This window comes from Heptranchias perlo, chromosome 11 (genome assembly GCF_035084215.1).
Source record: "Heptranchias perlo isolate sHepPer1 chromosome 11, sHepPer1.hap1, whole genome shotgun sequence".
NCBI classification, from domain to species: Eukaryota; Metazoa; Chordata; class Chondrichthyes; order Hexanchiformes; family Hexanchidae; genus Heptranchias; species Heptranchias perlo.
In genome coordinates, this window is record NC_090335.1 from 9,584,834 (window position 1) to 9,611,576 (window position 26,743).

General features: G+C 49.5%; 1 protein-coding gene across 1 annotated transcript; it reads right to left on the reverse strand.

Moving 5' to 3' along the window:
- Positions 1-19,768: 19,768 nt before the first annotated feature.
- Positions 19,769-24,770, reverse strand: LOC137327536 (maestro heat-like repeat-containing protein family member 1). The gene has a single exon (XM_067993437.1). It carries the CDS (start codon positions 24,768-24,770, stop codon positions 19,896-19,898), a length of 4,875 nt encoding a protein of 1,624 aa, XP_067849538.1. The 3' UTR covers positions 19,769-19,895.
- Between the last annotated feature and the right edge of the window lie 1,973 nt (positions 24,771-26,743).

The window sequence follows — 26,743 nt, forward strand, 5'->3', positions numbered from 1 at the left end:
AAGAGCATGGTTCCTGCTGACCTGGGAGACTGGTGAAAGAACATGGTTCCTGCTGACCTGGGAGACTGGTGAAAGAACATGGTTCCTGCTGACCTGGGAGACTGGTGAAAGAGCATGGTTCTTTCTGTTGGTTAGTTTCATGTCCTGTGCCACCTCCTGTTCATCTTAAAAAGCTGTGTTGACCCAAGTCAAACGTTTTGAAGTTGACATCGACTCTATTTTATAAAAGAAACAGCGATGAAAACGATATTATGTCTATCTGCAGCTCTCGTTCCAACACTTGTCCCACTGCACTTTCAGCAGAATCCTATGTTTTTGTGCAATAGGCAAGGCATTTGGGTTTTGATTTTCATCGAAAAGGTACTGAATGTGATCAGAAAATATGGCTAAAAATCCTTGGAATCATATTTAGGAAACAGAATTTAACTGAATGCATTTTGTGGATCTGAAGGTTTGGAAAGAACTGCTCTTAATGCTGTTGCCTCATTGAAGGAAAAATCCTAAATCAGAACACCAAGAAATGATGCATTTTGGTAGGAAGAATGTGGAGAGGCAATATAAACTAAATGGTACAATATTAAAGGGGGTGCAGGAACAGAGAGACCCGAGGGTGTATGTACACAAATCTTTGAAGGTGGCAGGACAAGTTGAGAAGGCTGATAAAAAGCATATGGGTTCCTTGGGTTTATTAATAGAGATATAGAGTACCTCCATTCATGGTTCCAGGGATGAAAGACTTCAGTTATGTGGAGAGACTGGAGAAACTGAGGTTGTTCGCCTTAGAGAATTAATAGAGGGGTTCAAACTTATGAGGGGTTTTGATCGGGTGGATGGGGAGAAACTGTTTCCACTGGCAGGAGGGTCAGTAACCAGAGGACACAGATTTAAGATAATTAACAAAAAACAAATTTATAAATCAATTACTTCTCTAATAGTTAACAGAAATAATTATGAATCACCCTTGTGCAAGCCCTTAATATTTGTCTAGTGTGCCCGTTTATCTATTCTAGATCTCCTACGAGATGTTTCCCCAGTGGTTATAGCTTGGAGGGTGGGAGGCTGCTGAGATTCCATTGAGCACATTTCAGATGGCTGTGGTGGGCGATCTCGAGCAGCTCTGGGCCTTGACGGCCCGGTTGCAGACTGCGGCATTTCGGCGTGGGCTGGAGCAGTCTGGCCTATCTGGCTGTGTGGCACTAACAATGGCACTGGAGGAGTAGGTGGCAGGGGAGCAGACATGCAGTCCTCCTGAGAGACAAGGCCTCTATCTATCACCAGAGGCTCCATCATGGTAGGCGCCTCTGTGGTGTTGATGGAGCTGACCGCTGGGTCCATGTTGGACAGAATGGTTGTCATGTTCTGCACGAAGCCTTGACACAAGTTACAGCTGGACTCCTCGTGCTCTGCGACATTGAGAAAGCTCACTGGCAGGCTGCCCAGTGCACCTAGCATTTCCTGGTATATGCTCATCAGCCTTCTTCCGTAGGCTGGGCCCTTGAAGTAAGCATTTGAGTCCTCTGCAGCAGAACTAGTATGTGACTACGCCCTCTGGCGAGCTGGCACCTTTGGCATCCTATCCCCCTGCCCTAGCTCCAGTACACTTGTGCCTGGTGATTCATCCCATGAATACACTTCCTCTAACCTAGCCTCTAAAGTATACGTGGTGCTAGTATCTAAGCTGGTGCTTGCGAGGGTGAGCTTGAGTGACGGGGCATCTTCCTAAAGGCTACCCTCCTCTTCCTACATTGGCACAGGGGTTTCCACATCTTCAGCATCTGAAATGAAAGAGAGGGACAAGAATTAGCTTTTAGTGTGAAGGGAGAGCAAAGAGAGAGCAGTGGGTGGTGAAAGCATTTGCAGATCATCATACAAAGTTTGTGGGATGAGAGAGAAGTCAGATGGGACGAAGAGGATCAGTTATGAAGAAACCTTGCATGACGTCTCCTCCAGCGTTGCCAATCATCATGGCCTCAACTCTGCCCATGATGCCCAATACACTTTCTTTGATGGGGATTGTGGGAGAGGGGAGTCTTGTGAGTAGCACGGCTGTGGGTGGTGGAGATGTGAGCAGAGAGTAAGAGAGCAGTATTATTACCTTAACAACTCGAGTGAGATCATTGAATTTCTTCCTGCATTGCAACCATGTCCTGGGTGCTAAGCTCCTGGCAATGACATCCTCTGCCACCTCTTCCCACTGACGGCGGAGTTGGTGCCTGGGGGGCTTCCTGCTCCCTTGGGGGTGGGGGAGAGGATGTCCCCCTCCTCCTGTTCGCTGCCTGCACCAGGGCCTCCAAGGCAGCATTGGGAAATCTTGGTGCTCTCTCGGTACTTGCTGCAGTCATATGTCACCTTTCAGAAGTGTTTCCCTGGTGTCTGCAGTCAGAATGCACCTTCCCTTTAAGAGGTACTGGCTGCCGTTAAGTGGTGCCAGAGACTCCTGAGATCTGGCCTCCTCCCTAGTGTGCAGCCAATGAGCAGCGTGGGGAGTGCTGGCCGCATCCCTCACTCATGATAATGATGATGCAGAACGAATATTATCTGCTGTTTGAGTCAATTGCAACAGGCCCGTGATCCCTTGCACGTAGGGTTACCAAATCTGGTTGGACGTATTCCTAGAGGCTTCATCACATGATCTCTCGCCCGGTCTTCTTTTTTATTCGTTCATGGGATGTGGGCGTCGCTGGCGAGGCCGGCATTTATTGCCCATCCCTAATTGCCCTTGAGAAGGTGGTGGTGAGCCGCCTTCTTGAACCGCTGCAGTCCATGTGGTGAAGGTTCTCCCACAGTGCTGTTAGGAAGGGAGTTCCAGGATTTTGACCCAGCGACGATGAAGGAACGGCGATATATTTCCAAGTCGGGATGGTGTGTGACTTGGAGGGGAACGTGCAGGTGGTGTTGTTCCCATGTACCTGCTGCTCGTGTCCTTCTAGGTGGTAGAGGTTGCGGGTTTGGGAGGTGCTGTCGAAGAAGCCTTGGCAAGTTGCTACAGTGCATCCTGTGGATGGTACACACTGCAGCCACTGTGCGCCGGTGGTGAAGGGAGTGAATGTTTAGGGTGGTGGATGGGGTGCCAATCAAGCTGGCTGCTTTATCTTGGATGGTGTCGAGCTTCTTGAGTGTTGTTGGAGCTGCACTCATCCAAGCAAGTGGAGAGTATTCCATCACGCTCCTGAATTGTGCCTTGTAGATGGTAGAAAGGCTTTGGGGAGTCAGGAGGTGAGTCACTCGCCGCAGAATACCCAGCCTCTGACCTGCTCTCGTAGCCACAGTATTTATATGGCTGGTCCAGTTAGGTTTCTGGTCAATGGTGACCCCCAGGATGTTGATGGTGGGGGATTCGGCGATGGTAATGCCGTTGAATGTCAAGGGGAGGTGGTTAGACTCTCTCTTGTTGGAGATGGTCATTGCCTGGCACTTGTCTGGCACGAATGTTACTTGCCACTTATCAGCCCAAGCCTGGATGTTGTCCAGGTCTTGCTGCACGCGGGCTCGGACTGCTTCATTATCTGAGGGGTTGCGAATGGAACTGAACACTGTGCAGTCATCAGCGAACATCCCCATTTCTGACCTTATGATGGAGGGAAGTCATTGATGAAGCAGCTGAAGATGGTTGGGCCTAGGACACTGCCTTGAGGAACTCCTGCAGCAATGCCCTGGGGCTGAGATGATGGGCCTCCAACAACCACTACAATCTTCCTTTGTGCTAGGTATGACTCCAGCCACTGGAGAGTTTTCCCCCTGATTCCCATTGACTTCAATTTTACTGGGGCTCTTTGGTGCCACACTCGGTCAAATGCTGCCTTGATGTCAAGGGCAGTCACTCTCACCTCACCTCTGGAATTCAGCTCTTTTGTCCATGTTTGGACCAAGGCTGTAATGAGGTCTGGAGCCGAGTGGTCCTGGCAGAACCCAAACTGAGCATCGGTGAGCAGGTTATTGGTGAGTAAGTGCCGCTTGATAGCACTGTCGACGACACCTTCCATCACTTTGCTGATGATTGAGAGTAGACTGATGGGGCGGTAATTGGCCGGATTGGATTTGTCCTGCTTTTTGTGGACAGGACATACCTGGCCAATTTTCCACATTGTCGGGTAGATGCCAGTGTTGTAGCTGTACTGGAACAGCTTGGTTGGAGGGGCAGCTAGTTCTGGAGCACAAGACTTCAGCACTACAGCTGGGATGTTGTCGGGGCCTATAGCCTTTGCTATATCCAGTGCACTCAGCCGTTTCTTGATATCATGTGGAGTGAATCGAATTGGCTGAAGACTGGCTTCTTTGATGGTGGGGATTTCGGGAGGAGGTCGAGATGGATCATCCACTCGGCACTTCTGGCTGAAGATGGTTGCAAACGCTTCAGCCTTGTCTTTTGCACTCACGTGCTGGACTCCGTCATCATTGAGGATGGGGATGTTTACAGAGCCTCCTCCTCCCGTTAGTTGTTTAATTGTCCACCACCATTCACGACTGGATGTGGCAGGACTGCAGAGCTTTGATCTGATCCGTTGGTTGTAGAATCGCTTAGCTCTGTCTACAGCATGTTGCTTCCGCTGTTTAGCATGCATGTCGTCCTGAGTTGTAGCTTCACCAGGTTGGCACCTCATTTTTAGGTATGCCTGGTGCTGCTGCTGGCATGCTCTTCTACACTCCTCATTGAACCAGGGTTGATCCCCTGGCTTGTTGGTAATGGTAGAGTGAGGAATATGCCGGGCCATGAGGTTACAGATTGTGCTGGAATACAATTCTGCTGCTGCTGATTGCCCAGCCTTTTCCCTCATCTCCAATATTTTTATAACAAATAAATGAAAATGTTCAAAGAAATTGAAAAAAAACTCAGCATTTTGTTTTAACATCTCTTTGATTTTTCTCCTGGGTTTTTGCTCTCAGTGGTGTCCAGATTAATCTTCAATCCCTGGAGACTCCAGGGCAATCCTAGAGGATTGACGACCCTGCCTGTGCGCCTGGTTCTGGGCGTGATCAGATTCCTGTGGGTGTGACCCAATCCCTTGAGTGCGATCTAGTACTGAGCGCATCTGTTTGTAAATTGAAGAAGCAAAGCTCGCAATTGCAAGAAGGCGCAACGAACACACTGCCATGTTTATCGCGTCTGTCATTTTAAATTGCATTCCCTCATTGAACGCAGTTTGAGAAAGAACTTTCTTCCCTCTCCATCCTAGAGTGGAATACTGATAGCTGTCGGACTTGGTGTCTCAGTATTTTCAGGCTGGTGTTAGCACATCACAGATCAGGTGTCCTTCCTTCATTGCTCTGGTATTATTATGGCTCGTTTAGCCTCCTAGTTTAATTTGCAGTGGTTAAGCATCCATCGTTCCAAATAGGAGGTTGAACTGTTGAATATGTCTGATAATTACATAAGAACATAAGAACATAAGAAATTGGAGCAGGAGTAGGCCAATCGGCCCCTCGAGCCTGCTCCGCCATTCAATAAGATCATGGCTGATCTGATCCCAACCACAAATCTAAAGAACACAAGAAGTCGGAGCAGGACCCGGCCACATAGCCCCTGGGCCCTCTCCGCCACCCACAGGGCATTGACCGATCCGAACTCAGCTTCATGTCCAATTTCCTGCCCGCTCCCCATAACCCCTAATTCCCTTTACTTCTAGGAAACTGTCTATTTCTGTTTTAAATTTATCTAATGATGTTGCTTCCACAGCTTCCTGGGGCAGCAAATTCCACAGGCCGACCACCCTCTGAGTGAAGAAGTTTCTCCTCATCTCAGTTTTGAAAGAGCAGCCCCTTATTCTAAGATTATGCCCCCTAGTTCTAGTTTCACCCATCTTTGGGAACATCCTTACTGCATCCACCCGATCAAGACCCTTCACAATCTTATATGTTTCAATAAGATCGCCTCTCATTCTTCTGAACTCCAATGAGTAGAGTCCCAATCTACTCAACCTCTCCTCATATGTCCGCCCCCTCATCCCCGGGATTAACCGAGTGAACCTTCTTTGTACTGCCTCGAGAGCAAGTATGTCTTTTCTTAAGTATGGAGACCAAAACTGTATGTAGTATTCCAGGTGCGGTCTCACCAATACCTTATATAACTGCAGCAATACCTCCTTGTTTTTATATTCTATCCCCCTAGCAATAAAAGCCAACATTCCGTTGGCTTTCTTGATCACCTGCTGCACCTGCATACCAACTTTTTGATTTTCTTGCACTAGGACCCCCAGATCCCTTTGTACTGCAGTACTTTCCAGTCTCTCGCCATTAAGAAAATAACTTGCTCTCTGATTTTTCCTGCCAAAGTGCATAACCTCACATTTTCCAATATTATATTGCATCTGCCAAATCTCCGCCCACTCACCCAGCCTGTCTATATCCCCTTGCAGGTTTTTTATGTCCTCCTCACTCTCTACTTTCCCTCCCATCTTTGTATCATCTGCAAATTTTGATATGTTGCACTCGGTCCCCTCCTCCAAATCGTTAATATAGATTGTAAAGAGTTGGGGACCCAGCACCGACCCCTGTGGAACACCACTGGTTACTGGTTGCCAGTCCGAAAATGAACCATTTATCCCAACTCTCTGCTTCCTGTTCGATAACCAATCCTCCACCCATGCCAGAATATTACCCCCAATCCCGTGATTTTTTATCTTAAGTAATAATCTTTTATGTGGCACCTTGTCGAATGCCTTCTGGAAGTCTAAATACACTATGTCCACTGGTTCCCCTTTATCCACCCTATACTTGGTCGTGTTTCATGCACTGGATAGGATCACACAAGATGAAAGGTCAGTCGGTCCCATCAGGCCCATCTATCCATTGGACAGTCCACCGACCTGCAGCACACGTGGCAAGACCCAGAGGGAGAAAAACCTACAGCCAGGTTCAAGGAAAGCTCTGGGATATTCCTCCTGAACTCCAGGAGGCAATCCAGAAACTTTCTGGTTACCTGTGATACATCACTACATGTACCTAAAGAAATCTCTCCCCGCCCCCACCTCACACATCCCAACACAGGACCATACAGGGCCACAAATGACCATGTCCATCCATTGGGCGGCCCTGAGGGTCACAGACTCCTCACCTCACTTGACCTCGTGTTCCTTCAATCTGTCTGTTAAAAATATATCCATCACCCGCTTAAAAACATATGGTGCTCTGTGTTTCCACTGGCACTCTGGGCCAGGCACTCCTCGTGTTCATCTCTCTCTGTATGGAGAACTTGTACCATAATGGTGCATTCACTTTTTCTCCTTTTAAATTTGACTAAATTGTCATCTTGTGTTTTGTATACTGCAACTTAACCACAGATCCGATTGGAAAATCCAGACACTGCAATTAATTCTCATGTCCATTGGGAAATCATCTATTGTGTTTTCTTGTTGCAACTTTACACTGGAAAATGCCGTATCAAGAGGAGAGATTACATAGAATTACGTAGAATGTACAGCACAGAAACAGGCCATTCGGCCCAACTGGTCTATGCCGGTGTTTATGCTCCACATGAGCCTCCTCCCACCTTACTTCATCTCACCCTATCAGCATATCATTCTATTCCTTTCTCCCTCATGTACTTATCTAGTTTCCCCTTAAATACATCTGTGCTATTCACCTCAACCACTTCATGTCGTAGCGAGTTCCACATTCTCACCACTCGGGGTAAAGAAGCTTCTCCTGAGTTCCTTATTAGATTTATTAGTGACTATCTTCTCTATATAACTGCTGGTTTTGGATTCCCCCACAAGTAGAAACACCTTCTCTACATCTACCCTATCAAACCCCTTCATAATTTTAAAGACCTCTATCAGGTCACCCCTGAGCCTTCTCTTTTCTAGAGAAAAGAGCCCCAGCCTGTTCAGCCTTTCCTGATAGTTGTACTCTTTCAGTTCTGGTATCATCCTTGTGAATCTTTTTTGCGCCTTCTCCAGTGCTTCTATATCCTTTTCATAATATGGAGACCAGGACTGTTCACAATACTCCAAGTGTCGTCTAACCAAGGTTCTATAAAAGTTTTGATGTGGAGATGCCGGTGATGGACTGGGGTTGACAATTGTAAACAATTTTACAACACCAAGTTATAGTCCAGCAATTTTATTTTAAATTCACAAGCTTTCGGAGGCTTCCTCCTTCCTCAGGTAAATGAACATTTACCTGAGGAAGGAGGAAGCCTCCGAAAGCTTGTGAATTTAAAATAAAATTGCTGGACTATAACTTGGTGTTGTAAAATTGTTTACAACTATAAAAGTTTAACATAAATTCTCTGCTTTTCAATTCTATTCCTCTAGAAATGAACCCCAATGCTTTGTTTGCATATTTTCAGGCCTTATTAACGAAATTGGGCTGTATAGCGCCCGTTTTGTAGGCGCTACCCGGACGCCTAAGCCTCGAAAATGGTGTCCAAGGTGCGAGCGCACTTCCGCAGGACGCCATCTTGGCAAAGGGGTTTGGGCACGCACCTAACGATCACCGGCAGCATGCAGAGTAGGGAAATAATGACGCAAATCAGTGCGCAAAGCTTATTTAAAGGGACTGCTGCTATTTTGGAACTCCACACTCCATACAACGCACTCTCTTAACCTCACACTGCTGAACATGACTTAGAGGGCATGAAGGACCCCCTTCCCACACTGCCCACCAGCGGTATTTAAAGGGATCATACAGGAGTTACAGGTTAGTTGGTGGATTATTTCTTCTGGCTGCAGGTGCATTTGTATATGATTTTGGAGGTTTCCTATACTTGGATAAAGTTTCAATGCTCTACAGGGTGTGAGCTGGCTGGCTGACAGGCAACAGCAAGGGCACTGGCAGAGTGGCAGGGGTGGGGCAGGAATGCTGTCATCCTGAGAGAGGACAGCAGGTTTGAGTTCCATGGAGCCACTGCCACTTGATGCCTAGTGTTTTGCGCCACCTTCTCCTGCAAGAAAGTGGGAAGTGTGTCAGTGAGTGCCCTGCAAGATGTTTGGGTTATGTGGCTGTCATGGTTGAATAGCTGTCAGTGTGTGTGGCCTGTGAGTTGTGGGTGTGAGACTTGCAACAGTGGTAATGTGTGAGAGTGAGAGGAAGCATCTGATTTGAAGAGTTGAGTACTGATTGAAAGAGTTTGTTGGGTATGTGGGTGATGGGGGTGTAGTGTGTGGTGCAGTTGGTAGGAGATGCCGCTTGACAGTTGACCTCACTCACCTTGACCACTCGTGTCAAATCATTGAACTTCTTCCTGCACTGAACCCATGTTTTTGGTGCTATGCTCCTGGCATCCAATCCCAGCACCCGTTGCCGGGGGTTATCCAATATAACCCCCACAATATTAGTTCATGGCCAGTGTTCAGTTGTAGACATTAGGCCCCTCAGACCTATAATAGTGCTGCAAAATCTCACCCCCAGTGCCCTGGATTTTAATTCCCCTCCAGAATCTTTCCTTCCAATTTCTTTCTCTTTCCTATTTTCTTCGATCTAATTTAAAAAAAAAACACTTTTCTTTCTCTTTTAAAAGACACAATTTTTCTTTCCTTTGAAATGAGTCCTCTTGGGCTGATATCCCCTTTCTCAGTACTTTGCCCTTTGCTTGCCTCTTTATTCATGTCTGGGTGTGTGATTCCCTCGGTGTGGATAAAGTCCAAGAACTTGTGTAAGGAAAGGAGGAAAAGCCCAGATTCAAATTGAAGCCTTTTGGCACCCCCTGGAGGCCAGAGTCCTTCTGTGCAGAGTTGTTCACAAATGTTTTTCTTATTGGGTATCCCTCATCACCGCTCTGTCTTTCTGTTGTGTTTGTGGACCCAGTCTTCACTGTGTCCCCCTCTAAACCCCTCCGTCTCTCTACCTCCCTCTCCTCCTTTAAGACCCCTCCTGAACCCTAAATCTTTGACCAAGCTTTTGGTCGCCCCTCCTAATATCTCGTTCGGCTCGGCGTCTGTTTTTGTCTGATGACGCTCCTGTGGAGTGCCTTGAGATGTTTTTCGACATTAAAGACGCTTTATAAATGCATAGAAGAAGTTAGAAGAGCCCTGGTCTCAATAAGGCTGTAAGATTAACCCCACGTAACCAGCTCTGCATAACCAAAGTCAAGATAGCACATTTTCTAAGCGTTTTGGGGTTGTGGTTTACTAATTCAGACAGGCCCAGTCTTAGAACTGAAGAACCTGCATGAGCAGAAGTGGTTCATGTTATGTGCACCATTTAGATTTAGTTTTCACCCCATTTTTATGCCTGCCGACAGGTTTCAGGAAAGGGCACATTTGTTTTCGGGCGGAGTTAAACATTTTTTTTTTGACTGGCTGAATAGATCTTTCCCTTGGCAAAATGAAGCACTGCAAATCCATCTGTGGCCTGAGAAGCAGGAGTATGTTGCACAGACCACCAGTTGCGAGCAATGGGCAGGTTCTAAGCTTCTGGTCACCCCGCCAAAGCTGCGAATCCCTTCGAGGCCTCCAGCAGGCCTCAAATCTTCACCAGAAGAAAAGTGAGTACAAATGCTGTCAATCAGGAAAACAGGAACAGAAAATGCCGGAAAACACTCAGCAGGTCAGTCAGCCTTTGTGGCGAGAACGGACAAGTTAATGTTCGAGGCGTGGACTGTGTGCTGATGACGGGGCTGCATCTTAAAGGCGAACTTGCCCACTCCCAGGGAGCTTTTCAGTGTCAAGGATGTCAGTTGTGGCTCAGTGGGTAGCACTCTCACCTCTGAGTCAGAAGATTGTGGGCTCAAATCTCACTCCAGAAACATGTGCACGTGATCCCAACTAATACTCCAGTGTAGTACTGAGGGAGTGCTGCACTGTTGGAGGTGCCGTCTTTCAGATAAGACATTAATCGGAGGCCCTGTCTACTGTTTCAGGCGGACATAAAAGATCCCACGGCACTATTGTGAAGAAGAGCAGGGGATTTCTCCCCGGTGTCCTGGCCGATATTTATCCTTCAACCAACAACGAAAACAGATGATCTGGTCTTTATCTCATTACTATTTGTGGGATCTTGCTGTGCACCAATTGGCTGCCGCGTTTCCGACATGACAACAGTGACTACACTTCAAAAAGTACTTCATTGGCTATAAAATTCTTTGAGACATCCTGAGGTCGTGAAAGGCACGATATAAACACAAGTTCTTTCTTTCTCTTTTCTTGATAATTGAAGCAGTTTTTTGTTCAGTACGATGTCCTGCTCAAGGGTCAAAGGTTATGAATCGGAGTGATGTGGCAAAACTGGCTGCTCAGCTGAGCCAGCCCAGCCTTTACTGGAGAGCGAGGGATTTAACTGGTATTCAGATTCGACAGCTTATCAAACCAAACTTTTCCTCGCTGTTTTCTTCCGTCAAATCATGGGGATGATTCAGGGAACTTAGGATAGGGGGAAAAGGCATTGATTACATTTGGAGGATTTAACTCTGCTTATTTATCTTAAGGTTTGGCATCACAGGCCACTCCTGTGAGTGATCCCACGCTCTCGAGTGTCCCTCTACCCAGATAAACCTTAGGAGCCCAGAGGGACGAGCCTGGAATTACATAGAATTACATGGAATTTTACAGCAGAGAAACAGGCCATTCGGCCCCGCTGGTCTGTGCCGGTGTTTAAGCTCCACACGAGCCTCCTCCACCCTATCATGTGCTGCCACTCACTACACCTCCCAGCACTGATCTCTGGGACCCTCCACTCGGTACATCTCCCAGCACTGATCTCTGGGACCCTCCACTCAGCACATCTCCCAGCACTGATCTCTGGGACCCTCCACTCGGTACATCTCCCAGCACTGATCTCTGGGACCCTCCACTCAGTACATCTCCCAGCACTGATCTCTGGGACCCTCCACTCACTACATCTCCCAGCACTGATCTCTGGGACCCTCCACTCAGCACATCTCCCAGCACTGATCTCTGGGACCCTGCACTCACTACATCTCCCAGCACTGATCTCTGGGACCCTCCACTCGGTACATCTCCCAGCACTGATCTCTGGGACCCTCCACTCAGTACATCTCCCAGCACTGATCTCTGGGACCCTCCACTCACTACATCTCCCAGCACTGATCTCTGGGACCCTCCACTCAGCACATCTCCCAGCACTGATCTCTGGGACCCTGCACTCACTACATCTCCCAGCACTGATCTCTGGGACCCTGCACTCGGTACATCTCCCAGCACTGATCTCTGGGACCCTCCACTCGGTACATCTCCCAGCACTGATCTCTGGGACCCTCCACTCAGTACATCTCCCAGCACTGATCTCTGGGACCCTGCACTCACTACATCTCCCAGCACTGATCTCTGGGACCCTGCACTCGGTACATCTCCCAGCACTGATCTCTGGGACCCTGCACTCACTACATCTCCCAGCACTGATCTCTGGGACCCTGCACTCGGTACATCTCCCAGCACTGATCTCTGGGACCCTCCACTCACTACATCTCCCAGCACTGATCTCTGGGACCCTCCACTCGGTACATCTCCCAGCACTGATCTCTGGGACCCTCCACTCACGACATCTCCCAGCACTGATCTCTGGGACCCTCCACTCGGTACATCTCCCAGCACTGATCTCTGGGACCCTGCACTCACTACATCTCCCAGCACTGATCTCTGGGACCCTGCACTCGGTACATCTCCCAGCACTGATCTCTGGGACCCTGCACTCGGTACATCTCCCAGCACTGATCTCTGGGACCCTCCACTCACTACATCTCCCAGCACTGATCTCTGGGACCCTGCACTCGGTACATCTCCCAGCACTGATCTCTGGGACCCTCCACTCAGTACATCACCCAGCACTGATCTCTGGGACCCTGCACTCGGTACATCTCCCAGCACTGATCTCTGGGACCCTCCACTCACTACATCTCCCAGCACTGATCTCTGGGACCCTGCACTCGGTACATCTCCCAGCACTGATCTCTGGGACCCTCCACTCACTACATCTCCCAGCACTGATCTCTGGGACCCTCCACTCACTACATCTCCCCAGCACTGATCTCTGGGACCCTCCACTCACTACATCTCCCAGCAATGATCTCTGGGACCCTCCACTCACTACATCTCCCCAGCACTGATCCCTGGGACCCCCCACTCACTACATCTCCCAGCACTGATCTCTGGGACCCTCCACTCACTACATCTCCCAGCACTGATCTCTGGGACCCTGCACTCGGCACATCTCCCAGCACTGATCTCTGGGACCCTGCACTCAGCACATCTCCCAGCACTGATCTCTGGAACCCTGCACTCACTACATCTCCCAGCACTGATCTCTGGGACCCTCCACTCACTACATCTCCCAACACTGATCTCTGGGACCCTCCACTCAGCACATCTCCCAGCACTGATCTCTGGGACCCTCCACTCGGTACATCTCCCAGCACTGATCTCTGGGACCCTGCAATCACTACACCTCCCAGCACTGATCTCTGGGACCCTCCACTCACTACATCTCCCAGCACTGATCCCTGGGACCCTCCACTCACTACATCTCCCAGCACTGATCTCTGGGACCCTCCACTCGGTACATCTCCCAGCACTGATCTCTGGGACCCTCCACTCACTACATCTCCCAGCACTGATCTCTGGGACCCTCCACTCGGTACATCTCCCAGCACTGATCTCTGGGACCCTCCACTCAGCACATCTCCCAGCACTGATCTCTGGGACCCTTCACTCGGTACATCTCCCAGCACTGATCTCTGGGACCCTGCACTCACTACATCTCCCAGCACTGATCTCTGGGACCCTCCACTCAGTACATCTCCCAGCACTGATCTCTGGGACCCTGCACTCGGTACATCTCCCAGCACTGATCTCTGGGACCCTGCACTCACTACATCTCCCAGCACTGATCTCTGGGACCCTGCACTCACTACATCTCCCAGCACTGATCTCTGGGACCCTCCACTCACTACATCTCCCAGCACTGATCTCTGGGACCCTGCACTCGGTACATCTCCCAGCACTGATCTCTGGGACCCTGCACTCACTACATCTCCCAGCACTGATCTCTGGGACCCTTCACTCACTACATCTCCCAGCACTGATCTCTGGGACCCTCCACTCACTACACCTCCCAGCACTGATCTCTGGGACCCTGCACTCAGCACATCTCCCAGCACTGATCCCTGGGACCCTGCACTCACTACATCTCCCAGCACTGATCTCTGGGACCCTTCACTCGGTACATCTCCCAGCACTGATCTCTGGGACCCTCCACTCGGTACATCTCTCAGCACTGATCTCTGGGACCCTCCACTCACTACATCTCCCAGCACTGATCTCTGGGACCCTGCACTCACTACATCTCCCAGCACTGATCTCTGGGACCCTCCACTCGGTACATCTCCCTGCACTGATCTCTGGGACCCTGCACTCAGCACATCTCCCAGCACTGATCTCTGGGACCCTCCACTCACTACATCTCCCAGCACTGATCTCTGGGACCCTCCACTCGGTACATCTCCAAGCACTGATCTCTGGGACCCTCCACTCACTACATCTCCCAGCACTGATCTCTGGGACCCTCCACTCGGTACATCTCCCAGCACTGATCTCTGGGACCCTGCACTCACTACATCTCCCAGCACTGATCTCTGGGACCCTTCACTCAGTACATCTCCCAGCACTGATCTCTGGGACCCTCCACTCGGTACATCTCCCAGCACTGATCTCTGGGACCCTCCACTCACTACATCTCCCAGCACTGATCTCTGGGACCCTGCACTCACTACATCTCCCAGCACTGATCTCTGGGACCCTCCACTCGGTACATCTCCCTGCACTGATCTCTGGGACCCTGCACTCAGCACATCTCCCAGCACTGATCTCTGGGACCCTCCACTCACTACATCTCCCAGCACTGATCTCTGGGACCCTCCACTCGGTACATCTCCAAGCACTGATCTCTGGGACCCTCCACTCGGTACATCTCCCAGCACTGATCTCTGGGATCCTCCACTCGGTACATCTCCCAGCACTGATCTCTGGGACCCTGCACTCAGTACATCTCCCAGCACTGATCTCTGGGACCCTCCACTCGGTACATCTCCCAGCACTGATCTCTGGGACCCTCCACTCAGCACATCTCCCAGCACTGATCTCTGGGACCCTCCACTCGGTACATCTCCCAGCACTGATCTCTGGGACCCTCCACTCACTACATCTCCCAGCACTGATCTCTGGGACCCTCCACTCACTACATCTCCCAGCACTGATCTCTGGGACCCTTCACTCAGTACATCTCCCAGCACTGATCTCTGGGCCCCTCCACTCACTACATCTCCCAGCACTGATCTCTGGGACCCTCCACTCACTACATCTCCCAGCACTGATCTCTGGGACCCTCCACTCACTACATCTCCCAGCACTGATCTCTGGGACCCTGCACTCGGTACATCTCCCAGCACTGATCTCTGGGACCCTCCACTCACTACATCTCCCAGCACTGATCTCTGGGACCCTTCACTCGGTACATCTCCCAGCACTGATCTCTGGGACCCTTCACTCAGCACATCTCCCAGCACTGATCTCTGGGACCCTGCACTCGGTACATCTCCCAGCACTGATCTCTGGGACCCTTCACTCGGTACATCTCCCAGCACTGATCTCTGGGACCCTGCACTCAGCTCATCTCCCAGCACTGATCTCTGGGACCCTGCACTCGGTACATCTCCCAGCACTGATCTCTGGGACCCTCCACTCACTACATCTCCCAGCACTGATCTCTGGGACCCTCCACTCACTACATCTCCCAGCACTGATCTCTGGGACCCTCCACTCAGCACATCTCCCAGCACTGATCCCTGGGACCCTCCACTCAGTACACCTCCCAGCACTGATCCCTTGGACCATCCACTCAGCACATCTCCCAGCACTGATCTCTGGGACCCTGCACTCGGTACATCTCCCAGCACTGATCTCTGGGACCCTCCACTCGGTACATCTCCCAGCACTGATCTCTGGGACCCTTCACTCAGTACATCTCCCAGCACTGATCTCTGGGACCCTGCACTCACTACATCTCCCAGCACTGATCTCTGGGACCCTCCACTCAGTACATCTCCCAGCACTGATCTCTGGGACCCTCCACTCGGTACATCTCCCAGCACTGATCTCTGGGACCCTGCACTCGGTACATCTCCCAGCACTGATCCCTGGGACCCTCCACTCAGTACATCTCCCAGCACTGATCTCTGGGACCCTGCACTCGGTACATCTCCCAGCACTGATCTCTGGGACCCTGCACTCGGTACATCTCCTGGTATTAAACACTGGCACACTGTATTCAGCGGCCTAGAATTTTGATGGCGCCATGTTCCCTTTTCTCAGGCACAGAACGGGCGACTAAGCACCCAATATGGTGGGCGTGGCACGTGCTCATTATGATCGGGTTTCTCCAATGGCGTTCAGGGCGCACGCCAGAACTATTAAAATCGCTAATTAAGATATTTGAATAAAGGTCCTCTGTTTGTAGTAGGATACCGTTCTGATATTTGTTTACCCCAGCACCTGACTCGCCATGTGATAAACTCACTCAGCAACTCGAGGCGCTAACAGCAGGAAGGATCCTTCAGCAGCGCTATTTAAAGGGCTTATTCACATAAATATACCTGTTGCTGGTTTGTCATTTGAGGCTGCTGGTTAACTTCTGGGTGTATTTTGGCCTAATTTCTGACTGACTGCTGAGAAGATGATTTTGCTGATGTTGCACAGTTTTTGGCTGCCTTGTAAACAGTTTGACTGCAGTCATGAGTGGTCTGGTAGGGCTGCCTTTGGGGCTGAGGGACGAGGGGGAGCAGCAAGGAAGACAGCAGAGAGCAGCTTGGACAAGAGCAAGGAGGAGGGCATTGCACAGGAGGCAATACCCACAGCGGGTCTTCAGAGAGCACTTCTCCTACATGAACCTCTCGGAGGAGTAATGCCTGAGGCGCCTTCGCTTCACAAAGGAGGCTATCACCGAGCAACGGCACCTGCTGCAGCCACAACTCGAACCTCAAACCAGGGCATGAACAGCACTGCCTGTGGCTGACAAGGTCACGGTGGCCTTTATGCCATGGGCTCCTTTCAGGCTGCAGCAGGTGATACCAATGACATATCACAGTTCGTAGTCCACCACTATCGTGGGAGGTCAGTGAGGCTCTCTACACCAGGAGGAACACCTACACTGAGAAAGCACTAAGCTTCGCCTTCATGGCCGGCTTCCTTGGGTGCAAGCTGCCATAGACTGCAACCACATTGCCATGTGTTCTCCTCATCTCAAGCCTTTCATCTTTATCAATCAAAAGGGATTCCACTCCCTCAACGTACAGCTGGTTTGCGACCACAGGCAGCGCATCCTGCAGGTCTGTGCCCGGTTCCCCAGTGGCATACGTGACCCAATCGTCCTTTGCCGGTCCTCCAAGCTACCTTTATTCCAGTCAGGCCATCAGGTTACAGGCTGGCTACTGGGCAACAAGGGCTCCTCACGGGAACACGGACACAGCTGCTGATCTGGCCGATAACGAGAGTCGTGCCGCTAGAAACGACATTGAACAGACAGTCGGTGTGCTCAAGCAACGCTTCCGCTGCCTGGACGTCTGGAGGAGAGTTGCAGTGCAGCCCTGAGTGGGCATCCAGATTTGTGGCTGTCTGCTGCAAGCTCCATAACTTTGACATCATGAGGGAGCAGCCCTTACCACCACCTGGGTTAATGGAGCATGGAATGGTTTGCCATAGGGAGCTGTTGGCACCGAGACCACTACATCTTTTAAATTGGATAAAGATATGAAGCAGAGGAAGATACAGGTTTATGGTCGGACAGTGCGGGGCTGTGGGACCATTGGTAGATGTAGTGTAATGTATGTTCACACTGTGGTCAATCCCGTGCCTATCAGACATCTAACAATCAACTAAATGATATCCTCAGAGGAGAAATACGTGGGGTCTATTTGGGGTCAAGGTACCTACAAGATGACAGGCCTGGTGGTGAAAGTTTAGAAGCAAGCCAAACTTCTTTGGCAGATTTATTATGGCAAAATAATTTAAAAGGTTAATGGAATGTTAACCTTCATCTCAAGGGGGCTGGAATACAAAGGGGTAGAAGTAAAGCTCTGGTTAGACCCCATCTGGATCATTGTGTTCAATTCTGGTCTTGGAGGGGGTGCAGCGCAGGTTCACCAGAATGATACCGGGGATAAAAGGGTTAAATTATGAGGACAGGTTGCATCGACTGGGCTTGTATTCCCTTGAGTATAGAAGATTATGGAGTGATCTGATCGAGATGTTTAAGATGATTAAAGGATTTGATATGGTCGATAGAGAGAAACTATTTCCTTTAGTGGGAGTGTCCAGAACAAGGGGGGGGGGGCATAACCTTAAAATTAGAGCTAGGCTGTTCAGGGGTGATGTCAGGAAGCACTTCTTCACACAAAGGATAGTGGAAATCTGGAACTCTCTCCCCCAGGCTGGAGGTCAATTGAAAATTTCAAAACTGAGATTGATAGATTTTTGTTAAGTAAGGGTATTGAAGGATATGGAACCAAGGCGGGTAGATGGAGTTGAGATACAGATCAGCCATGATCTAACTGAATGGCAGAACAAGCTCGAGGGGCTAAATGGCCTCCTCCTGTTCCTATGTTCCTATACCTGAACTGGGTAGGTCCCCAGAACACAAGGCACTATCGTTTGGCCAGCAGGGCTGGCTTAGCGATTGAATCTGGAAGGGTAGACGTCTCACTGGGGTTTGGGGACCCGCAAACCATTGGGGTCCCAGCTTGAGCCATGTGGAGCTCTGTGCTGGTGTAGATTTGCAGCTGAAAGGTGAAGTGATTTATGGGCAGGGAGGGTGGGTCATATATGGGGGAGTCAGATTCATCTGCCAAAACCTCTCTAGAAGGAACAGGATCGAGCATTTGACGAGCGCGCCTGGTGCATAGAGCTGGATTTGAGCACAGGTTCATGTATCCAGAGTTTGGTTATCTTCTAGGATTGGACTGTAGAGGAGCGTACTCAAACTCTGCACATTCAGCTGGCTGCAACTCCTTTGAATGGAATATGGTGCATGTCAACACTGTGGGCAGGATGATAGTGGCAAGGACACGCGTGGATTTTACGGTCAGTTAAACGGCTCATCATGCTCCTTGGGAGGAGAGCCTGGTATCTGCTGACCCTCTAATGAATGCTGCGCGAGTATAAGAGGGAGGGGGACATGAATGCTATGACCAACCTGTCCTCCCAGTTGCCCGTCTCCCACTCCTTCTGCCATCTGCCCGCCCACCATTGCGAGGGCCTCTTCCTCAGAAGCACTTGGAGAAATCCCTCTGCCTTTCATTAGGGGGCCGCTTTCTGGTACAAGAAGAAAGTAAACCAGTATGGTTGGTAGCCGTTTTCTCACATGGCGCCGTCAGCAAGCAAGCCATTAATGGGGTGAGAAAAGGTACAGATCATGGGAGACTCGCATTCCATACAGTCATGGAAGGCTACGAGGAAAGATGATGTTAGAGGTGAAGGAAGGGGGTGTGAATGGCTTGGCAGCACCGCCTGTGCATTACTGGTTAGCTCCCTGGTCATTCATTACCTGTGATGAAGCTTATTCCCATCCATTGCATTACACACTTGCCAACAAGGACCCTTTTTCAATTCTGGGGCCTGCACTTTTAAGTTGCTGCAGCACTTTAAATGCAGCAGTAGGTTACAATTCCTTGCTTCCCGCCCCCCACGCCTCATGTTGAACTCCTATTGGGAGCCTGGCTGCAGTAAACAAACGAGACTGCATGCAATGGCAGCTGATGGAGAAGGTCCTACCCGGTCCCAATCCAGCACCGAAACCGTCCACTGGAAAATCCATGGGTCACAACAGGATTACTATTTATTTCATCATAAATTAAAGCAAATTAAAAAACACATATTTACAACAAGAAACTCTTTCTCCGCGCAATGTGGAACAGGTGGAGGAGGATTGGTGAGTCTGTTGGGTGAACTGGATCATCAGTGCTGGATCCTTATACAGCTGAGTTTCTCTATCCACGAGCTCCTCTGGGCAGGTTCCTCTGGGCTCTGAGACAGAACAGCTGATAGGAAGGCTGCATCCCCCCTGAGACGAGGCCCCATGTGTCGGAAGGACATGCAGCACTTTATATACGTGTCGATCCTCCTCGGGAAATCTTTGATGAGCTGCAAGGAAAGGATGTTCAAAAATTCCTCATACTTCAGGCTGCCTCCCCTTGATTGCTCCTGAATTATTGCACAAACCCTCTGTGAGCCCATATATGGGGCAACCGAGCACAATGTTAAAAGACAGGCCCCGTGGACCTCCTCACTCTTGTCGTTCAGGTGCAGCAACAAACTGACCAGGCTCAGGTGGATCTCTTCCATAAAGGACACCCTCGAATGTCCGTGTCCACATTTGGCCAAAGTGCCAAACACGGTAAATGCTGCAGCGCGGATCTGAATGGATTTGGCCTCAAAGAAATGTCGAATTCCTTTTGCTATGTCAATGCAAAAGGGTCCGACAGCATTGACACTGAGCTGGTCCAAGAGCTTCGAGAGGGTTGATGTCACCTCAATCATGAGGTGCTCCTCGTGGTACTCCTTGCTCTCCAGTATGGCAGTCATTGCAGCCAATAGGTCGGAAGAGTATCTCTCCATCACTCGAGGAACTCCAATTGGAATATTCCCCAGGCCTCTAACACAGAGCAGCCTGACAGCCATAGTTGAATGAAACAGACACGAGAGCAAACTATTCACCAGGATGTTAGTGAGCCGCACGTGGGAGATGAATGAACATGTTAAGAGTTCAGCAAAGAAGGCAGCCACAGTAGCTCTCTGACCCTCCTGTGAAGTTAGCAGGACAGGTGCAAGGTCCACCACAATTCCAATCAGCTGCCGCTCATTGGAAAAGCCCATCGTTCTTGCGAGCAGAGCAATCCCCTCGTGGTAAGTGTCCGGATCCAACATCAGGTCCCAGCCCCCCTTTTCCTGGATGAAATTTACAACCACTTCATTCTGCGCTCGATTCAGCATAGTCCTCAGGGTCTTCACAGAGCACAGGCAAAGCGCTCGGCTTTTGCACGTGGGTGTTGGCGATTGGTGTTCTGTCTGCCTTAATTCACAGTGGGGAATAAAGTCATAGGGCAAATTGGCATAGATACAGGAACCTAGATGAATTAAGAGAGCACTGAATAAGTCAGAATATAAGGTGTTTACAGCCTCTGCAGACTCCGGCTCTGAGACCACCTCGTACAGAGCACATATAACAGTCAGGGGATCAGGGCTCTCATCTGCTCTCACTGGATGGCTCCTTTCATTCGATGGCACTGATTTATTCATGTATTGCATCAGTTGTTTCAATGCAGAGGTGGCCAGTTGGGGCTTCATGGCTATTGACCTCCAGATGGCGCTGGTGCACTGGTCCAAAGGTGCAGGGAACCTGAGGAGACAGCGCACAGTGGTTGGCAGATGCTGGGAAGTGAGGAGGGTGATGGTTTCTAGGACAGTAAGTGTCACTTCCTTTTGTGTGATTGCCTGCATTTGAAGGTGAAGCACCTTGAGGGTCTCTGAGACCTGATCCTCCAGCTCAGGGCCACGTCTTTTAACAACGGCTTTCATGATAACAGCAGCTGTATTGGAACAGCTGGGATGGTGGTCAACCAGCCCTTCGAAGAGCATAAAGAGCAGGTTGCTCAGCTGGTCATGGGGCAAGTGCTTGGAAATTAGTTTCGCGAGGTCGGTGCAGCCTTGAAAGAGGACTGAGCTGTCCGTGTTCGCCAATCGTTGGCCAATTCGTTTCAGAGTCTCTTCCTGCTCATTTTGCTCATCTGGATTCAAATGTTCATAACACGCCTGAACCTTTAGTAGGATGTGCAAACTGTCCAGGGCCCTCTGCCGTATGGGAAGAACTGGATCGGCACATCGTGGCAGCAGCCGACCAACTACAGCCCCCGAGTTAATCGGTGCCATTACATTTTCAACATCAAGCTCCTGCCAGTAGAATTTCAGCAGCTCAGAGGTCGTGTCTACTGCTCTCTCTCTTTCGTAATCTCTCGGTGATGTTATCCACTTCTCTACGTGTTCGTATATGGACTTGAGGCCCTCAGGGGACAGGTTCTGAAGCAAAATGTGTTTGAGGAGACAGTGTAGAGTAGTCATACTTTCAGTGTAAAGGGTCTCTCCTCCTTCTGGATTAACAGGTGTCTCCTCCTGGCCCTGGCTGGGATCTACAGGAACCAAGCTGAAAATACTGCTCAAACAGCTTTTAATTAACTGGCAGTTATCAGCTTCATTTGACCGAGGGTTCAGTTGGACAAGATGTAAGCAGGCATTCATTGCCAGTTGACGTATTGGAGTCTGCAGCAGGCCGCTAGGCTCAGCCTTGATAAGCTGTTGCATGTACTTCAGTAGCTCCCTTTTCCTGGTGAAATTCAAGAGCAATGTCTGAGTGCTGGACAGCATTGCTCTGGCTATCAGAGTCACGGTCTTTATCAGGCTCATCGTTAGAGTCGAGTCCTTGAATTCTTCCTTTTCCATCTGTCCAAGCTGGCTGAGTTGGTCACTTAAAACTGGCAGAATGTGGTTCTCTATTCGGGATAAAATAAGGTCCGGTGGAGCGTTGAGCGCCAGATACCCATAGCAAAGAGCCAATGTGCTCTTAGCATTGTCCACCTCAAGATCAGACTCATCCTTAAGAACATGGAGGAAACTTCTGGTCTTCTTCAAGAGGTTTAAGTTACTATAATCCACTAGGCTGCTGAAGGTGGCTTCAAAGTTAGTGATAGAACAGAAACCAATTCCAACAGCCACGCCCTCTCTCTCAACGGCCTCCTTGTGCTGAGCACTCTGTAGCATTTGTTGAATCTCCTTCTTTATGTCTTTGATATCTGAGTGATGTAGCACCATCCCAAGACATTTGTATAGAAACCCCTTCTGTTGGGGATAACTGTGGGAGGATATGATCTGTTGGTTTATTTCCTCACTCAACTGGCATGTCCATCGCTCATCATCAATTATTCTCAGAGTTTGGGCCAAGAGCAGGATCAGTTTCTCCTCCCATTCGTGCTGGGGCAAGGTTTTCCCTGAGCTCTCCACCAAATCATTAACTAGCAATGGAATCTCCTCCTCCCACAACCTCACTATTGCTGCGTGGATATTCAGGCTTACGGCCTGTAATAATCTCAGAACAGCAGAACCTCGGCCTTCTCCCTCATAGGGACAACAAGCTATAATCAGAAGCCGTGTCAGCAGTGCCTGAGGTTTAGGGAGATTTGCATTTTCTTTATAAATGAGGAAATACTTCTCATCTCCAGCTTGCAGCTTTTTCTTTGCAAGTTGTGTTAAACATTTAGAGACCATTGTTAACCCTTTGGTGTATTGGGGCAAGGTCATGAAGTGTAGTAGGAATGGCCAGAGGACATCCTCCATATGGTCCAGAGCTGTCAGAGCAGACATCATGACTTCACATATTGCACTCAAGTCTTTATGCGTAACCTGATTTACATCATCACCCAATGGGATTGGGTTCCCTGAGTCTGTGGAGAGCACATACTGTTGCATGATAAATTCCACCATTATTTTTCCTCCCTCTAGATCTAGGTACCCTTCATGGGCCATGGCACCTATTGTCTCCACAATCAGCTTCTTGACATTGTTACTGTTGTCTAGAAGCGTTGGTTTCAAACCAGCCACAATCTGGGCCTTCCTCCTCTCCAGCTGTGAAGGGACAGCCCTGATAAGGTGCTTGAGGACACTCAGCGTTCCCAGTCTAGTTTGTGGATTGTTGGGCTCCAGCTGAGGGAGAAGGAATTCCATGAGTGAGTTGGCATGATCTTGGGCCAGAACGGTGAAGCAGCCAAGGATCTGATTGTGATTCTCTGCAGCAAGTTGGTCATTGGAATTGACCAGAACACAGAGCTGTTCATGGAGATTATTAAGCAGACCCTCCATCTGTGTTCTCAGACTTTGACTTCCCATGTCGGTGGCAGTAGTTACAATATGACACAGACTTTGGGTGATAGCAAAATGTTCGGATTGTACCTCGTATAGAGCCAGGATTTCAGGAATTAATCTTGGTAGTTCTACCTCGAGGCTGTCTTTGGGCATCAAAGAGGTGATGTAGCCCAGAGCTTCTATTATTGTGATATTTAATGGAGACTCCTCCTTCTCAAGCCACTTGTTAAAGAACAAATCATAGGCAGTGTTCATGTGACTGGTGAAGGATTCTTTTGTCACTGTTGGCTGTGGGCATTTTGCCACAGTGTCTACGTAGATTAGGATGTTCTTGCTAAAAGCCCCCAGTGCTGCGGCAGACACTGATTGATTATAGTCTGATGTTACTTCCATCAATACAGGAATCATAATACCTAGGATGTGCTCCATGAGAGGTACCATCCCATGGATATTAACTGTTGACAGCCTTATCAATGCTTTGACCATATAAACATGAGATGGAAACCCTTTCTTCATATCTTCCAATGTAACCGACAGCACTTCTTGTAAAAACCTTAAGCCAATAGCAACCATGAGGTTACATGCAGCTTCCTGGCTTTGCCGATGTTCCTCGATCAATGTGGTCATTCTGAGGGAAGCTAAAGTGATGAGAGACTCGGCCACGGGTTGCCTGATGAGGCTGAGATTGTCTTTGATGATCATCTCCATGCTGTTCAGAATGATGGTGCTCTGTATATCCGGGAGCCAGACACGTTGCCAGAGGTAGTGACGGCAAGTCAGGAGGACGTATTCTGGCCAGTGGTGACCCAGTCTATATATAGTCTGGGAGATCTCTTGTCGGGTGCTGTCATCATCGTCCACCAGTCTTTTTAACAGAGCCAACAAGAAGGAGTCCATTTTTCTACTTGGGGCCTGCGACATTTTTGGGTCTTGATGAATTGGTCTGCAATTTCTAATATCACTATAGCAAGGGTGTAAGCACAGAAAAAAAGACCATTTGACCCATTGACTTCACCTCCAGCAAACCAACTCCCCCAGCCTAGCAACCAAATGCATGGAGAACTCCTCCAACATCTTAAATTAATCCCCTTACCTGGTAGGTCATTCCCAACATTGATCACCCTTTGAGTAATGAAATTTTCTCCAAGATCTATTAGAAATGCACTTTTCACTAATTTAAATCATGCCTCTTTTTCTTCTCTTGGCGTAACAGGACTCAGTGTAATATTGTGGGTTGATCTTCACTGCGCCAATAATTGGCTTTATTTACTATGAACGTTTGCATCGATAACAAAGTGTGGTGTCTGGTGTGAGACGGACGTGTGCTGGACCCAAGTGTGCTAGACACTTTCTGTATAGTGGTAGAACTCTCACAGTATTACCCAGATTGAGATGACATGTCGGGTTTCTGGGCCTGGTGTGTGAGATTGGAGATGGAGAATGATGGGGAATGTGGTGTGTCTGAGAGTATGGGTCTGGTGTGTGAGATTGGAGAGGGTGAATGATGGGGTGGGTGGTGTGTCTGAGTCTATGGGTCTGGTGTGTGAGATTGGAGAGGGTGAATGATGGGGTGGGTGGTGTGTCTGAGAGTATGGGTCTGGTGTGTGAGATTGGAGAGGGTGAATGATGGGGTGGGTGGTGTGTCTGAGTCTATGGGTCTGGTGTGTGAGATTGGAGATGGTGAATGATGGGGTGGGTGGTGTATCTGTGAGTATGGGTTTGGTGTGTGAGATTGGAGATGGTGAATGATGGGGTGGGTGGTGTGTCTGAGTGTATGGTCTGGTGTGTGAGATTGGAGAGGGTGAATGATGGGGTAGGTGGTGTATCTGTGAGTATGGGTTTGGTGTGTGAGATTGGAGAGGGTGAATGATGGGGTAGGTGGTGTGTCTGAGTGTATGGTCTGGTGTGTGAGATTGGAGAGGGTGAATGATGGGGTGGGTGGTGTGTCTGAATCTCTGGGTCTGGTGTGTGAGATTGGAGATGGTGAATGATGGGGTAGGTGGTGTATCTGTGAGTATGGGTTTGGTGTGTGAGATTGGAGAGGGTGAATGATGGGGTAGGTGGTGAGTCTGAGTGTATGGGTCTTGTGTGTGAGATTGGAGAGGGTGAATGATGGGGTAGGTGGTGTGTCTGAATCTATGGGTCTGGTGTGTGAGATTGGAGAGGGTGAATGATGGGGTGGGTGGTGTGTCTGAGAGTATGGGTCTGGTGTGTGAGATTGGAGAGGGTGAATGATGGGGTGGGTGGTGTGTCTGAGAGTATGGGTCTTGTGTGTGAGATTGGAGAGGGTGAATGATGGGGTGGGTGGTGTGTTTGAGAGTATGGGTCTGGTGTGTGAGATTGGAGAGGGTGAATGATGGGGTGGGTGGTGTGTCTGAGAGTATGGGTCTGGTGTGTGAGATTGGTCATGGTGAATGATGGGGTGGGTGTTGTGTTTGAGAGTATGGGTCTTGTGTGTGAGATTGGAGAGGGTGAATGATGGGGAATGTGTTGTGTTTGAGAGTATGGGTCTGGTGTGTGAGATTGGAGAGGGTGAATGATGGGGTCGGTGGTGTGTCTGAGAGTATGGGTCTTGTGTGTGAGATTGGAGAGGGTGAATGATGGGGTGGGTGGTGTGTCTGAGAGTATGGGTCTGGTATGTGAGATGAGAGAGGGTGAATGATGGGGTGGGTGGTGTGTCTGAGAGTATGGGTCTGGTGTGTGAGATTGGTGATGGTGAATGATGGGGTGGGTGGTGTGTCTGAGAGTATGGGTCTGGTATGTGAGATGGGAGAGGGTGAATGATGGGGTGGGTGGTGTGTCTGAGAGTATGGGTCTGGTATGTGAGATGGGAGAGGGTGAATGATGGGGTAGGTGGTGTGTCTGAGAGTATGGGTCTGGTATGTGAGATGGGA